The 16202-nt window shown below is 38.0% G+C and overlaps 1 protein-coding gene across 2 annotated transcripts in view; it reads right to left on the minus strand.

Moving 5' to 3' along the window:
- LOC136846497 (alkaline phosphatase-like) overlaps positions 1–16202 on the minus strand; it is a 138447-nt gene that overhangs the window by 1511 nt on the left and 120734 nt on the right. Inside the window, exons 4-8 of one of the 2 annotated variants that reach the window (XM_067117342.1) lie at positions 15821–15999; positions 9739–9946; positions 8131–8271; positions 6183–6377; positions 645–807 (exon numbers count right to left, since the gene is read on the minus strand). In XM_067117342.1, coding sequence (XP_066973443.1) covers positions 645–807; positions 6183–6377; positions 8131–8271; positions 9739–9946; positions 15821–15999 — 886 coding nt within the window. Of the gene's footprint in view, positions 1–644; positions 808–4875; positions 5071–6182; positions 6378–8130; positions 8272–9738; positions 9947–15820; positions 16000–16202 lie in introns of both variants that reach the window. The other variant, XM_067117341.1, reaches the window with a different exon arrangement.

The following is a 16202-nucleotide window of genomic DNA, read 5'->3' on the forward strand; positions in this document are numbered from 1 at the left end:
CCTTAAAAAACCTCTTTTACCCAAAGAGGTTTTTCTTAATTTTCTTCACCTCATTTTCCTATTTTCTTTCGCATGTGGTTAGTCTATAGTGCGTGATGTTTCAGGAAAAAAACTGAAGGGGTTTGAAGAGAAGATACTGGGTAAATAAAATGGGAATATTTTTCTGCAATTTCTGGAACGTTATTCATAATTTTGGGAAGAGCCCGGGTAAAAATTGTTATTTTTAAACATACATGGGGACTTAACTACATATACACCATAGTTGATATAATTTGTCTCGATATTAATTACTTATATATTTTAGTGTTTGTCAGGCTGATGAAGGCACTACCAAAGTGAGTCACATGAAACATGTGTTAAACGTGAACTGAAAGTAGGGCTGATAAAGATTATAGAAAATAAATATAATAAACATTAAACATCAGGGTAAACTGATCCATTACAGTTTAAGTATATTTGATGTCATGGGATTTTCCCTCTTACTACAAAACCAAACTGAAAACATTTGACGCTACTTCAGGTCACGTTGCTGCAGAATTTACTTTCAAGATGGGACTATTAATTTCTTTTAATAAAACCCTCACTGAAGCATTACTAAGCTTCCACACTGCCAAACATAAATAAAGTCTTATGGAGTCATTTACTTTCTCGGAACTGCCGCTTGTTGGACGAAATTGATATCTTCGGTATTGAATCCTGTGAGATCCTGCCTCCCCGTAGGCGTAGTATGGGCGTAACCTGGCCCATTCCCATAGATCAGGGTCGTGTAGGGCTTCCCGTCCAGGTCACTTATCTCCTTGTCGAGCCCTGAAGTTCAAAGGTCACATTAGAAGTATGTCCTTGGGAGTATTCTGAAGGAAGGATCTGTACTGGTTTGATTAAAAACAGACAGACCTAAATTTGAACTATTAGAATATTTCAGATATTTACAAAAGAATAAGCCTTTTCATAAGATGTAGTCCAAGTTAAATGAATGTCTAGGACAATATGGTAAAGTTAATATAATATTTCATTAGTCAATCAGATCAAGCTTAAAAATTGAGAACAAAGTGAAACTCGTGATGTATTAAAGAACAAAATAATTTTATTGATAATATTAGAATCATGTCATCCTACTCGTTAAGAAAACATTCAATTGAAATGACAATAGGTAAGCCAGAGGAATGACATACTTAACAAGATAAAAGATTACATTAAGATATAGAGAATCTCATGTAGGAAAAATAAGACAGACAATTTCCCAAGTGATATAATACAACTACTTTATTTACATGAAAACCGGATGTCAAAAACATTTCTTTAAAGCTTGCGAAAGTCCAGAATTCCTTTTTTTATTTATATGTATCTTTTAGTTGTTCTGGTGAAAGCATCTGCATGTCACTAAACTATTACGCTCAACTAACAAGCTGACTTTCGAAAAAAAATATATATACTTAATAAAAGTCGAAATAATCTGGCATGCATTTTTAGCATAAACATCACAAACTTATTAGATTTAATAAAAAAAAAATAGGCGATGTAAAGCATATAGCAAAACCTGTAGTATAAGGTTTACTGCAAAGTACTTTGTATTCCCTAGCAGGTACTAACTCACAACAGAGCGCAATGTGGCGTCGTTTAAGCGTCTTGCTAGAAGTAAGACAACTGAAGGCAAATTCCCAACAGTATCTTAAAATAGTGTTATTTATAATGCATACTGATAGTAAGATTGTTTTTTTTATATATATTTACGGGCTGTTTCAAGACCTTGAATGAGTGAATGATGAAATTTAGGCTGTCAAGCCAAGCACTGAGGCACTTTCAGCCATTCTGCTCTCAAGAGAGTACAAAGAGTGATTAGGCAGCAAGATGAAGCAATCCATGAGATAACTGAGATGAAGCACATGGATCTAAGGAAGGAAATGGGGGAAAACCTCACATATGAACTAAGAAATAATAGTTAAATGAACTGCACAGCAAGATGGGTTTCCTGAGCACGAACCTTTGCTGGCATAAGATCAGCATGAGCTGAGCAAGGCGATCTAGCCCGTGGAAGCTACACTGAGGGATATTTGTATCTGCCTGCATTTCTTAAAAAAGGGTAAGACAAAAAAGCCCATTTTTTATTTTTCTCAGTTTTTATTTAGTTTGAATGTTCAAAAAGTAAAAGTTCGCTAAATCTCCCCAACACATTCAATTCAGAGGTCTCAAGTTTGCACGAAAGTGATGGTCTGGGAAAACTGGTAATCCAGAAGCCAGTCAAACCTGAAGGAGTTGGGTGCACTAAGCGAAAATGCTCTAGCTGCCATTAGAATCGAACCTCTACGTTTAGTGCGAAAGGTTAAAAGTTACGTGTGAGATTGATGGATGTGGAGATTCTTCCAGGAAATGTCTAAGGAGCTCTCTAGGAATGCTGAGATCTTAGCACAGTCAGGCCAGATCTTTAGCAACGCAGAACCATTGGTTTAATCCTTGCTTAAGAAATGTAAAGAAACTGAAATGTTTGTAAGTGGAGTGTAATGAGGTAGTTCTAATGAAAAACATATGGTCCCAGTGGCCTACAAGTTGCTATAAAGATAGAACACAAAAAGACAGGCAAAAGTGGAAAACCGTACAAGAATTTCGGTATATAATACGGCAGGCCATTGAGAAATCTAGAATATCCAGAATGTAGCTGGTAATATCGGTACGTTATAAAAGTTCGTTAAATATGTTAACACGTGACCAAGAAACACGTTTGGTGTGAATATCTAGCTTAAAATAGCTTCAGTGCGATGCTTTCCATTAGTTTACTGGCTGACAATGCTTCTACAGATTTAAAACATCGTTTGTGAAAAAAAAAAAAATCAGCGCAAGCCATCAACTGAATGATAAAAATGCACATCGTGCCTTTTACTTTTCGTGTTTGAATCACGGCACTTGAAAAGTAATCAAGATCAATCAGCGAAGTGTCAACCACTCTAAGCAAATCGTATAATTCAAAAGTGCAATATGCAATAGAGTTTCAAAGATGGAAAAAGGGAATACATAAAAGACTGCACTGCAATAAAATTGTAATCATTCAGAGAGAGAGAGAGAGAGAGAGAGAGAGAGAGAGAGAGAAAATAGCAGTTCCCTCTCTTGTGCAAAAATTTTTATGATGAGAAAGAAACATACAAAAAATACACTGAAAAATTTATGCATGATTTCTTTTAAGTGCATACATATGCATATGTGCTTACAGCATTCTCGAGTTACCGGTTGCAGTTTAATAATACATCAAGAAAATATCTTATACACAGGTTTATAGTAAAAAGTCTGTGAACGTAAGACAAAAATTCATGCAGTGCAATAAGGAGTCCTTGAATGAACAGCACAGCATTCACAGACTCGATTTATTGAGCTCTGGGAATGGAAGGTACTGTTATTAGAGATTATGAATTAAAAAGATCTTGCAATATTGAGGATTATATGAAATGTAGCAAAAATTCCCGCTTCACGAAGGATAAACTTAGTATAGAAATCTCAGCTAAATTTTCAAACAAGTCTTGGGCGATTCTAGATGATCATCAGGGGCTATATGGGGTTCTTTTAGATATCAAATCCCATACAGCGTCAGGATATTGAAAAATGACTTCGTAACAATAACAAAAGGTGACCCAGAAGCCACTTTGATTGGTGATTTTAATATTATCTGCCCATCAGCTTATCTATCATTATTCTAATGCACTCTTAGACCTTGGCTTCCGCAGTCCGAGTGGGACAAGGTAACCCTACAGGATTTTACTTATCTCGACATTATCTTCAGTGGCTTAGAAAACAGCCTTCATCAGTGAAATAGCAAATGTTTTCTTTCTTTTTTTAAAAGGATACTCACTAAAATTCTTCTCATTTCCATGGGTGATTTTTTTACTTTCAAGCAACACGTGAAACATTTTTATTTCTTTCTCCTTCACTGAATCTGGGAATTCTAACGAATATCTTTTTCTTCTTTTTTAATTGGTTCTGCAACTCATTTTCTAGGAATGGAATGGAATGGAAGCTAAAATTTAGGCCAAAGGCTAAGCGCTGGGGCCTGCGAGGTCATTCAACGCTGAAACGGAAACTGAGAGTAAAAAGGTTTTAAAAGTATAACAGGATAAAAACCTCGCAGTTGTCCTATGAAGCCATTATTAGGAGAGGGTGGAAAGTAAGATGGAAGAAAGAGAACATGATCGGAGGTACAGTAAAAGGAATGAAAGGGGTTGCAGCTAGGGGGTCGAAGGGACGCTGCAAAGAACCTTAAGCAATGCCTACAGTGCATCACGTGAGGTGCACTGATGGCACTACAGCCCCCAACCCACAACGGGGGCAACCCATTTTCTAAGACGAGGTCATAATTTGGCAGAAAGCTTCGTAAACAAGTGACTTTTAATTTACCCATAAAAACGGTGTTTTGTGAAAGAGTGTCAAGTATCCCGGATCACCGGTGTTAAGTGGAGGGGATAAGCTAGAAACCTGCGAACAGAAGGTAGTGACGAGAGGGCAGTTCTATTAACAGTCTTCGTTTCGGATAACCAAAGCGAGACGTGAAGAATTTTCCCCTATTCGCCAATGTTGCTAACTATTCATTTACTTTATTTATCTGTTGATTCGATAATAAAACCTCGCAATCTCCAAAACCATTATTAGAAAGGCATCCGCAACTTGAAGAGTTCGAGCTTGGGGTAGATGGAGTTGAGTTTATCACGGGAAATAACGGAAAATTTAATTTATAAGAGTAAAATAAAAGATATATATAGATGCTTTTTATGTGTATATACAATACGTGACGAGAGAGAGAGAGAGAGAGAGAGAGAGAGAGAGAGAGAGAGAGAGAGAGAGAGAGAGAGAGAATAGGATCATATCAGTTCTGAAAAACTCTGTCGAATGACGCACCAAGGACAGGGTTTCCCCTGGGCACGGCTGCCCCGCCGAAGCTCATGGTGTGTGAATGGTCTGCAGTTACGACTAGGAGTGTATTGTGGCTTCCGGTCATCTTGAGTGCCACTTCAACGCACTCGTCCAAACGGCCTACCTCATCCAGTGCCCGCGATGCCATGTTGTAGTGATGGGCATGGTCTAGCCGTCCAGCTGAGGATGTTAGTGTTAAAGAAAACCCTCAGATCATTGGGTAAGGACATCTTGACAGCTAAGTGCGACTGGGCTGTTTGGGTACCTGAGTTTCCAGCAGCTGATGCTGCATCTACCGAGTCCATGGTCGAGCCTTTCGTCGTACCGGAAAAATTGACTGATTTTCTAGAACGATTTTAAAGGTCAAGAGGATTCTTTTGTTTTTTCCTGTGATACAGGATAGAGTGTGTAAACATAAAGGGTAATAAACAAGTATATGTTAAATGTCCATAATGAAAATAGGAAGCAAATTTAAGAAAAATTTATCATACAAAAACGTCATTTGCTTTTGAGGAGAATATTCATCTTCAGAACAGCATTCTCTAAATGTTCACCACTGACTAATACAGATATTTGCTCATCAACCTCAGGAATAAGCTGATAAACATCAATCGATTTTGAATACAATCAATATGCTTTCTCTTCCCTACTGACAGGTTGTATTAAACTGAAAATAAAGTCATTATATTTGGCTGTTCCATCTTGAATAGTGTCCTCCGTCCAAAGCAAAATCGGTTCCATTAAACCATTCTGCTAAACTCCGTTTTAGAGAAAGAAAATGGATGCTTGGCAATCAAAACAAATTTTTTTCATGCACTGCTTCTACAAAAAGTAAAGGTCACCATTCCCAGTGCTGTCTCTGTTTCCTATTCCTCTCATAAACATATTTTCCCTGAGGGGAGGAAGATCTCTGAAGTAGTCAAGTCGAATCATTGCAAAGGATACTGAGCAGCAAAGGATATGGGGTCCTTGTTTCAAGGAATAAAAGGCAGCTGTCTTATGATGGGTTGGTTCCTTGAGGTCATTTTTTGTATTTACAATTCCATCGTTAATATACATCAAGCAAAGCCATGTACATCAAAGCTAAAAGCTCAAGGCTTTGGCAAAAATACCACAAAGCCTTGGCAGAGCTCTGCAGCGTCTCGAGGATGACTGAACCCAATCATCTAAATGCTACCTTTTAAAACCCACTTTCATAATGCCTCCATGCCCACATTATGTTTCCACACAAAAAAAAAAAAATATTTATAAAAATCTATGGGCTAACGAAGCCTGGAAGACGTCTGAAATACCGGTCACTGGGTGGCCTCTCGGGGTGTTATCGCCCCCGAAGGTAAAGACATGAGAATGATCCGAAGTTAAGACAAGGAGAGTCTCCGAAGGCTCGGTCACGTTCAGGGCGCCGATCACCGCGTCGTCCAAGGTGGAGATCTCCTCCAGGGCCCTTCGGCCGTTGTTGTGGTGGTGGGCGTGGTCGATGCGACCACCTGTCATAATGGGAACAGAGACTTTTAATTCTGGAAGGATGCTGTGGCTAGCTCCGCTTACGCACATGCACGATGATGCGATCTGTCACCTGCAATTGGGCTGGAACAAATAAGTTAGGTAGGGATTCGTGATTCACATACGCCTTCGAAAGGTAAACGTATCAGACTTGAATATGTTGCAATTCGTGTCATTCGCTGCCATCAGGTAGCCAGCCATCCCTTCTGGAGCTGGAGAGCAGAATATATTAATGCCCTGAAAAGATGTTCTCACACTCATAAATCCAGGGTTTGTTCTGTCAACTTGGGTTAATCAATCCATAGCTAGAACAAACATATGCTGTTTTGAAAAGGAGTACCTTAGGCCTATACAATACTTATAAGTTAGAACAACCTAACTTGCAACTGGAATAACTGAATCTAGCAATAAAGTGAACAGTACTTACGTGATTACCATATCCCCTTTTTGCGACTGTATAAAGATACCTTACGATATTATATTAAAACGAACTTATTTTTCAGCTACTCGAGCACAGTGCGATTTGATATTTTCTTCTTTTTCATAGAGATTACTGAGGACATTGGAATTAAGCATCTTAATCTCGGTTAACTCACACTGGCTAATCTCTCTCCTAGGAAGGATTTTACGTCACTACAACACCTTTATTCTACAAGTTAGTGATTGATAAGTTTCATGCGTTCTTGAGGAGGCTCAAACATTATGATTTTAACTCATATCTGCCATCTACTTTATCAACACTTCAAAGAAATGGGAAAGAATGAAAACGCATAAACATTATCTACTAGATTTTGAGGACATTAGGGTCTTGAAAGTACAATCCAAACTTTCCATATTCCCAATGAGTTTAAGTTTCCATTACTTTTCCCCTATATTTTGAGTAAGTCATTTAAATCAAGAGTCACCGTTGCTAGGAACTGCGTTAGGGACTGAGAGTCGTTGGAAACTGGTGACTCAACTCCATTAAAGGAATCTGTCGATCTACCAGAAATCAAAATGCACCGCATTTATTAAATAATCTAGGTTCAAGGATGATAAAAGTAAATTAAAAGACAAACAGTCAAGTCAAAATGCTTTATCTTAGTTTTTCTTTCTCAAGATTAGAGTTTAATGAAATACTTTGGGACTTCATGAAGGTGAAAATATTCGAGAGAGTTTTCTGCAATATTCTAATTCGATTTTCTCAATTGTGAAATTGAAATTAAAAGAATGTCCAATAGAAATAATTGAAATTAATATGCAAATCACATTCATAAATATATGAATAAATGCTACACTTATTAGGCTTAAAATGACACATTTGGTATATTTCCTCTTCCATAAACTTCAGTCTTGCTCACTAAACTCCAAAATAAATTCAAGATATTCCACGGACTTCTACGTTGAACGCGAATTCGTGTAGTGCCATGTTGGGTCAAGTGGACTATGATGTTGGCTCTGAATTGCAAATGGGAAATAGCAATATTGTGCATGGTATGAATAAGCACAACTTTCTCCCGTTTACTTTGCAAATCCTCTATGTCACTCACCCAGTATCATGAATGCGTAAATCACTTTCTATCTATGCTACACAAATTATGATTAAATATGAAAAACTGAAATTAGATAAATGGGGAAAAATGAATTTATAACACAGCATAGAACAAACGGTATCTTCTAAACAATCAGTACGTTCAATATCATAAGCAAAAGACAACATTTTGAAAGAGAACAAGGATGAAAGAACACAACCGTCACCTTCCACCATCAGGAAGAAACCGTGCGGATTCTTGCTGAGGATCTGAATGGCTTTGACCGTCATTTCAGCAAGCGAAGGATCTCCTGAAGGACCTTTGTTCCTGTCCACCTCGAAGTCCAGGTGTGAGTACCCGAAGATACCTGTCGGGGACAAAGAACCAAAGAGCACTAAATGATAAGTCATGATTTTAAAAGCAGGGAGTTGTTAATATGCTTTGTCATTTTGACATACTGTATGCATTTCTTAGCCGTTTTTTAAATTATCTTCAATGGAAAACTACTGTGCCTGCTTTGTCTGTCCGTCCACACTTTATTCTGTCTGCACTTTTTTCTGTCCGCCCTCAGATCTTGAAAACTACTGAGGCTAGAGGGCTGCAAATTGGTATGTTGATCATCCACCCTCCAAACATCAAACATACCAAATTGCAGCCCTCTAGCCTTAGTAGTTTTTATTTTATTTAAGGTTAAAGTTAGCCATAATCTTGCTTCTGGCAACGATATAGGATAGGACACCACCGGGCCGTGGTTAAAGTTCCATGGTCCGCGGCTCATACAGCATTATACCGAGACTACCGAAAGATCGATTTATTTTCGGTGGCCTTGATTATACGCTGTAGCGGCTGTACAGAAAACTCGATTGTGCCGAAGAAACTTCGACGCATTTTTGACTTGTTAAGATTTGTACCAACAGGTACAATATTTTCATGTAAGTAGATTATTCAGTAGTTTTTTTTAAGGAAAAAGAAAAATTAACTGAGCACCATTGAATAAAACAAAAATAAATCCAAACAAACCTCAAGCAGAGATCACGGAAAACAACTACTCACTAACCAGTTTACAATTTTTGAAATTCATTAGGAAACTGACATAGAACCAAAAGAAGTTCAAAAAGGCATCTCATCAAAAATCTAAGGAACTCAGAAAACAACAGAGATCACATGAATATCTGTCAGTACATCACACCACTCAGCAACGAAATTAGCTATCACCTAGCTGTCAGAATGAATATCTGAAATGTAGCATTAGGAAGGACAGCATACGTTGCAACTATTAGACCTGTAGCAATTTTATTTAATGATTAAGATCCTTTTCAAATTCTTGCGGGCAGTTCACTCCTTACCAAGAAGAGATATTCTATATTAAGCAATTTTTTTATGGTCTCATGCGTCATTTGAATAACAAAGTTTTTTTTTTTTCGTTATCAGTAATTCCAGTGGCACTAAGACCCCTACAGCAGAAAATATGACTTCTTGACTGAATGACTACTATTAGTTTTGTGCTATCAACTTCCATTTGTATTTTGGCCGTTGCTTTTCCTCCGATATTAAACACAAATCAAGCATCATGTTTCATTGTGCAGTAGATTAGTTCAAATCGAGAAGCAGTTATTGTCATTATTTGTTTCCTCACGCTTTTGAAAATGAACCTAGTTGTATTTGTAAACTTGACAATTATTTCAACTGGCGCCTTTCGTCTCTATGCGTGTACATGGCCTTCAAACGTCATAATAAACAGCTAAACAAGCAGACCCACACACACTCGAAGTATAACTTCAAACCACCACCATCACGAAACAGTCAGACAATAGACCAAGTCTCTACTACGTACCCAAAAGATAATCGGTGTGTCGCGGGTCAACGTTGTCAAACTGAGCTTTGTTCCAGACATACTCTGCGTGTAGGTCCCTCGTTTTCTTGTCATGCACCCAATCGTCGACGAGGTTTCGTCCGTCCGTTCGGCGTCCTCTCTGGTCGCGTTCCTCTCTGTCGCGCTCGGATGTCGGAATCCAGTGGCGTCTGCCGCCTCCTAAGAGTACCTGTGGAGACGCCAGATTACTTCAATCAGATTAATGTTCTGGGTTTATGACTGAAATGTAGAGAAAAATAGATATGCTTAGGATATTTGCCTGCATAGTCGGTCACTGAAAATATCCATGAAGGAAATATTTTAGGTCTTTAAATAACGAACGAGAGAGAGAGAGAGAGAGAGAGAGAGAGAGAGAGAGAGAGAGAGAGAGAGAGAGAGAGATAATGTGATGTGAAGCAGGAAACGCTCAAGAATGCTAACTCATGTCACCACTTCGAAGCTCTCTGAATTCATCTGATGTCCGGCCAATTAGGTATGATGACTAAAATAATTTGGAAATAAGAGCCCCCACTCCACAGAACAAATGGAAAGTTATGAAGTTTTCTGCTACAGCCTATCTCCAAGTACATTATTTTAAGTTTCTATTAAGCTATTTTTCATTTCACATTTCTTGTATTTTCAGACTGAGTGACGGAGTTAGATACAGCCATGGCTAACGACTCGGGGAAATCAGATGGATTGACTGAATCCGGGCTATAACCTTCAGAGAGGCCAGGGATGCTGGCGCATCCTTCATTTCTTGTTCCTGGATAGCTAAATACATTAAAAGAGATAAATTCTTCGTTAAAAGAAACTGGAACAAAAATCCATATGACTGTCATCACAAAAAGAGTGAGAATCTTGGAAGGCCTGAAGTCCTTTCTGAGGAGTCAAAAGACATCATAGCAGAGGCAGCTGGTAGACCAAGAAAGTCTTTACGTAAATTGGCGCTTGAACTAGAAACAAAAAGGGAAAGAAGAGAAGTTATAGTGCTGTATCAAGCCATTTGAGTTGAAAAAATCTCAGCATCAAGCCATTTCATGTTATCAGCAAGCCCAACATCATGATATCAGCAGCAACAGAGAGAAGACTGTTTGCATCCTTTATGAAAAAGGACCAAGCCTTGACGACCTGTGTATTTTTCCTCAAAGCTCCTGAAAATATGTTATCTGTTGAAGAAGAGATGGTGACCATGTTTCAAGTGCTCAGGGAAATGGAGTTGAGTCTCAGCTTAATTTTGAAAACATTTGCTGAAATCATACCCCTCAAGAATGCAGGCTGTGGTACAGGCAGATGGAGGCCACACAAAATATTAAATACTCAGATGGAGAAACTTAAATAAATACCTGTTCTGTATTACTTTTGTTTTTGTCCATATCAATTTTAGTTTATGCTGTAGAGGGGAGGGGGCTCTAATTTCGAAACACCCTGTATAAACAAAGAGCTTAAGTCTGTTTTTGCATCTTGTCATTTTTAAAGATAAAGACATAGTATGAACATACATAAAAGGATTTTCTGTGAAGAGATAACATATAAAAGGTCTTGGCCAATTTGTTTCAATTTTGAAGAACAGTGGGAGACTTCAAGCAATTACTCGTGAATCATTTATCATAAATTAAACATCTTACGAAGCCTGAATAACCCTAAAGTTGATGGATGGCCTTTAGATAAGCAGATGGTTCTCTCAGTGGTGCTTGATTTAGATTAAACCATCACGGGCCCTTGCCTCAGGTGTGGAAAGGAGTTAGAGGACGGTATGAAAATTTGTATCTTAAAAGAAAATTTGTATCTTAAAAAAAAAAAACAATAAAATGCGTGATCTTGGGTGAAATGGACCCAAAAATCTTAAAAATCAGTGGGAAAACACTTTAGGTTGTCTAGGTTTTCTTCGTGCCTCTTCAACACGGAGCAAATTTTGCGTTTATACGTTATCAGGAAAAAGACCTTCCAATGCAAAATGTTTAACCTCAAATGCTCAGTTTTGCATCATTAGCCAGAAAGGAAGAAACAACTGGATTAGAGTAACTAAGATGGAATTTTAACTTTTGTTTATCAAAGATGAAGAGGACTTCATTCCCGCAGTCTTGTTTTAGCGGGTATAGCCATTTATTGCAGTAATGATATGGTTATTACTCGAAGATAACACTGCTTCTTTCTGCAGGTGAATAAACAAAATAATCACTTGGAAGTCCTGACATGAATAAACGACCTCTGTACAGACCTCGGAAATAAGATTTACTCGTAACTAGTCGCAAGACTATTTCTGTTACACCAAACTTATTATCTTAGAGGTCCAAACTTGAATCCAAAGTATGAGATAAAACTTCTTTTCTACTGACAACATTTACTAGATTTTACCTGATATTATCTAACACTCTTTCCATTGATATCATTAAAATCAGAAAGGAAATTACCAACGAGATTCTACCTTTATGCAACTTGGCTAGTAGACAAGATATTTCTGCTTATTTTGGCTTTAATGCATATGTATCTGATCTGACTGACTTGTGTACATATGAGCTGAAATAAATTTAGTGCTGGTCTTAGTCTTCAAGATAGTTTGGTCTAGAATGCCACCTGGGGAGGAAACTTCCTTCCTTTATTTCCCAAAAGATTTTAAGGCTTCCAGTGGAATGATATCCAAAACAATGTTCAGAAATCGAGGAGCTACGAGGTTTTTGTGGCCATTACATTCCTTAGATATGATTTAATTTGATATTACTGAATTTAAGCTGCCATGTGCTGTCAGGCCAAACACTGGGGCACTTTCAGCCATTCAGTATTTAAGACAGTGAAAAGAGGGAGTTGGAGTTGTTGAACAGCAAGATAAAGAGATCTAGAAAATAAAGGAGATTAAGTATAATTGGGGGAAACCCATACAGTTGCACTAAGTTGCACAGATGTTTATAAGCTAAGTTGAGGAAAGGAAAGTGGGGTGGAAGCAAAGAAACGTTAACAGGTGGATGCAGCTAGGGGCTGATGGGACGCTGCAAACACCCTTAGTAATGCCTACAATACACCATGTGAGGTGCCCTAACGGCACTAACCTCTGATGAATATTACCAGCATAATAATTATGCCTGTAAGGCAAAAACATTTGTATATGTCTCCATGCTGAGAAGTATTTATTTTGGCGTCAGTAAAAGTGAATCTCAAGTCGAAGGAGTTGTTAATAAGATTCCAAATTCTAGCTAGTTTCCGAGTTACTTTCATTTCACCCCTGCTACCATACATTATTGAAGAAGAGCCTCATTTATCTTCCCCTCTTTTGGCGCTGACCGCTCATCCGTAACCAATGTGGCTTCGAATCAGAGATAAGATAGAAAATCCCGTCACTCATTTCCTTTCGGATTTTAAGGCCTTCGGTGGAAATTTGGTATAAGCGTCCGAAAATGTTATAGGGAATCGAAAAGTATGAGATTAATTTCTGCCATGAAAAAATTTGAAAGAAAATGCATCATTTTCTTAGAAGCACTAACACACAAACGTCTCCAGATTCTGAGGTACAAAAACCTGTTTTGTTCTGCTTAATCACAAAGAATAAATTTTCGTCTCCCAGTTTTAATTAGCAACGAAGTTACAGCGCGTGCGAAACGGAGTGAATTTTATCTCATCAAAGAAACGTTCATAAAACATGATTAATGTCGAAAAGAATTCAAGTGGAAGGAAAATCTTAGTAAAGGAGGTCATCAAAGTTTTGGAATTTCTTTCTGTCTTGAGACGTTTTTTCTTTCTTGCAAATGAGATCTGCAAATCTTCGTATTCTGTAATTCTTTATATTCTTGACAATGTCCCATTAACACGACTGCCAGTTAATTCTAAATTGATCATTTAATTTTTCACGTTTGGGGATGTTAATTATTACCTTTCGTAAAAACTTTGTTCGAAAATACGACAAATAAAGTCGATTCTCGTCCTTTGGTGATTCAAGTCTACCAGGAAAATATTCCGAGGTAAATACAGACACTCGAAAATTACAATAAAAGCCACACAGAATGAAAATAGACAATTATTAATCGCCGTAGGCAGAGAGAGACCCTATAACAAAAAAGAAAGTTAATTACCCGACTGAAAGAAAGCTCTCAGGTCCCCTTTCTCCCTCGGAACTCAATAAAACGAACAAATACTCGTTCAAGAACTGGAAAACGAGGAAGAACTCAGGAAAGTATAAATACTTCTGAATTATTCATTGACTGTTAACAGTTAAAATTTGTCATGCACAAAAGGGAATAAAGACCTCACATGTAAGTCTGAAAAGAGAGTAAATGAATAGAGAATGAGACCTTGATTGAAATACCTTAACGATTCTGTACAAATATTTGTAATGAAAAGGTTCACTGGGAAGGGAATTCTTTTTTCGATGTTAAAACCGTTTACATATATGCGAGTTTAGTTGTTAATTAAAAGAAAAGATTAGTAAATTGCTCTTTCTATGTTTTATATGTGGAAATGTAAATACAATTACGTGAATATTTCCGCAGCATAAATAATCTTTCTCAAAGTATTGCCAAAGAAAAAGACAATATAAGTTACCAAAAGCATCGTTCAAATTTTGTTGCTAGTCCTGGCCGTTTTAGAATATCTCCATGGCTTCTGCATATGAAGAATTAAGTCCCTGACCAGCGAGATGGTGCATCACAACTGAACTGGTAATTTTAAGTAAAATAAAACTCGTAACATCATGCATTCCAAAGGGAAAGGAAGCCAAACTTAATGATCTTTGCAGTTAATTAAAAAAAAATTATACATTTAAACAGTAAATTTTGAGTCCAATTTTGCTATCATATCAGTTATCTTCGAGGAATCTTGCAAAAAGGATATATTAAGACAAGAGCAGGGACGAACTCATGGGATGTTATTTTAAAAAACGTAAAGTGCATGCCAGATTGATACAGGAGTGGAAGGAAAGGGAAAATTCAGTAGATTAGTTCAGAGATCAAGTAGCCAGTGCTACTCAGACGATACTAACGAAGAAGGTTCTTTCAAAACTACGTAAGTGTTTATGAACACGATGCTGAAGGTATGGCCAAAATAAAAGCAGTTATGCTGCTCTAACCCTATTGAGAATAACTGGAAAAGGCAGCCACAGTACTGAGAAAACTATAAAATGCATCAATCTCACGAGCGTCAGTGAGTATGAAATACGTTCCAACTGGACATTATCTACCAGAAGTCATATTTCAAACTGGCCTTCACTCTTTGTGTAAACAGTACAGCAAAGGTTAGGCCTTTGAAGGCTTCCTGCGACAATCAAATACAGATTACAGACACAAAAGGGCCAAGCTTGGAAAGTCCTGCTAAGAGCCTAATCGGAAACAGGTTTCTTGTTCTTAAAGGGCCTCTCACTGCCCATGAATTTCATATTTTTTAAACATAGGGAAGTTTACATTCGTCCATATTTCATTTTGAAGAGATGGGCCACTGGTGTTTATCGTCACACCCAGGAAGTGAGGGCGCAAGGCGCCTGTCTATGTTGTCCTAAGTCGTGAAACGTAAGATTGGTTTTGCGAAGAAGTTTCACTAAGCCGATCTTGTTTATATTCATCATTAACGGAGGTTAAAATTCATCAATGAAACTGTTTAACATTCAGGACCTACTCGCTCCTCAAAGACCCTAATACCAAAAACTCCCATTCACTTTTTGGTGAGCACGACGTGAAAAGGGGTTACATCTGAATGCAAGTCTCTCTGAACGATTTTGTTCCTTGATTCATCTACCAGACCATTCGCAAACGTGACTTCCACATCCATCAATGCAAAGTGACCAAAACACTTCTGAGTCTGCAGAGATTTAGGCAGATACGCACAGGGACGTAGGGAGTTATTCATTTATATTAAAAGCCTCAGTGACATTAAGAGATATGAAGGTTTCATGAGTTTTTTCTTTGCCAGGGTACGTTTACGGTACACTGGGAACTTGACTTCATTTGTGTTGATCATCACATTTGATGCTATCAGTCATAAGCAGTCTTGGGGGTTAAAGATTCATGAAGGTGGGAAGTGCGTGATCTTGATTCTACTAGGGGTGGCTTTGGCTCTACTTACAGTATTCATTTCTACTTACGTTGATGTTCTTTCCTGGTTCGTTTTCGACTAGCTGCCTGGCAATGTCTTTACAAGACGCGTGGGAATGGCTGGGAATCTTAGCATTGTCTTCCCAGTACCTGGAGGGCGATCGTGCATATAGGGCAGACGGTGTCCCGTGTGTCAAACGCGTGTTCGTAACGATGCCCGTGCTCTTCCCTGAAATGACACAAAAAAAAAATTGGAGTGAGGGGGTTGCAAGATGACACTTTGACAGTCAGTTTCGTCAGTGGGTGCAAGAGTTGAAGAAAGTCTTATTATCAGTCAGCAATTTCTAATTTCATTCAGTAAATATCGAGATCTAGTTAGTTAACTGTTCTTGTGCCGTTGATGGCAGACACTGATCATCAGGCTTATCCTAA

This window comes from Macrobrachium rosenbergii, chromosome 15, assembly GCF_040412425.1.
Source record: "Macrobrachium rosenbergii isolate ZJJX-2024 chromosome 15, ASM4041242v1, whole genome shotgun sequence".
Lineage (NCBI taxonomy): Eukaryota > Metazoa > Arthropoda > Malacostraca > Decapoda > Palaemonidae > Macrobrachium > Macrobrachium rosenbergii.